Below are 1,497 nucleotides of genomic sequence, written 5' to 3' on the forward strand. Positions count from 1 at the left end.
CGAAAAATCTTAATATAAAAGAACCTTAATATAGGGTTCTTCAAATCTTTGTAAACGCCATTTTATTTTTCTAATCGGTACCTATATAACAACAGGTAGACTAGTATGAATTTATAAAGAATGGTATAATAACAATAGCAAATGATTATCATGACAGTATTTAATTTGTGCTTTAAACATTAAAAGCGTTTTTAACATCATCGGCAAATATAAAAGCAACGTGTTTTTTTTTTTTTTTTTGAGTAGTTTTCTCATTCCTATATGCTTTTATCATGCATATTGTAAATAAATATACCATTGTATATTGCGAATGGTTTTATTTAGATAAATAAATATATCATTTGTTAAAATTTAAAAAATGGCAGATTATTTGAACTGGAGTATAGAAGATGTTTGCGTATACTTAGAACTTAAAGGACTCCCAGAACTAAGACAAAAAGTTATTGGTTAGATTGAAGTTTCTATTTATTTTCAAGCCATTATATATATATATATATATATATATATATATATATATATATATATATATATATATATATATATATATATATATATATATATGTATATATATATATATATATATATATATATATATATATATATATATATATATATATATATATATATATATATATATTATAAAAAATATATATATATTATAAAGTATAATATATATATATTATAAAATATAATATATATATATATATATTTTATATAATGAATATATATGTATATATATATATATATATATATATATATATATATATATATATATATATAAATATATATTAAATATATAAAATTAAAAACATTAATAAAACAGAACATAACATACAAACTGTTCAAAATCATATTAGAGGTCACTGTTTCAAGTATTATAGGGAAACAACAAAAAATCTGCAAAGGCATAATTTCTTTTACAATAGGTCAGCAAACTTATGGAACTCATTGCCTTTGGAACTAGTAAAATCATCATCTGTAAACTCCTTTAAAGCAGGATTCGACTGTTGGACGAACAACAATCGATTGAAGCGGCTGTCACAGTGTGCTTAAAAGCATTCTCACTGGCCAATCCAGTTACAGCAATAAATACTAACTAATTTTATATATATATATATATATATATATATATATATATATATATATATATATATATATATATATATATATATATATATATATATATATATATATTATAGAATATATATATATATTATAGAATATATATATATATTATAGAATATATATATATATTATAGAATATATATATATTATAGAATATATATATATATATATATATATATATATATATATATATATTATAGAATATATATATTACAGAATATATATATTCTATATATATATTCATATATGAATATCATATATTATATACATATGTATATATATTTAATGTGTACGTACTTTAAAGTTATATTTAATATATACATGTGTGTAAATGTTATACATTTATCATTAATTGTTTTTTTAAATAAAATT

At 17.1% G+C, this 1,497-nt stretch overlaps 1 protein-coding gene across 2 annotated transcripts in view; it reads left to right on the forward strand.

Annotated features, from left to right (window-relative positions):
- The first annotated feature begins 286 nt into the window (after nucleotides 1–286).
- The window catches only part of LOC136087523 (sterile alpha motif domain-containing protein 3-like), a 4,505-nt gene continuing 3,294 nt past the window's right edge, over nucleotides 287–1,497 (forward strand). The window contains exon 1 of one of the 2 annotated variants that reach the window (XM_065810466.1): nucleotides 287–446. In XM_065810466.1, the coding sequence (XP_065666538.1) occupies nucleotides 359–446 (88 nt within the window). In that variant the 5' untranslated portion in view covers nucleotides 287–358. The remainder of the gene's footprint in view (nucleotides 447–1,497) is intronic. The other variant, XM_065810467.1, reaches the window with a different exon arrangement.

Source organism: Hydra vulgaris, chromosome 11 (genome assembly GCF_038396675.1).
Source record: "Hydra vulgaris chromosome 11, alternate assembly HydraT2T_AEP".
Lineage (NCBI taxonomy): Eukaryota > Metazoa > Cnidaria > Hydrozoa > Anthoathecata > Hydridae > Hydra > Hydra vulgaris.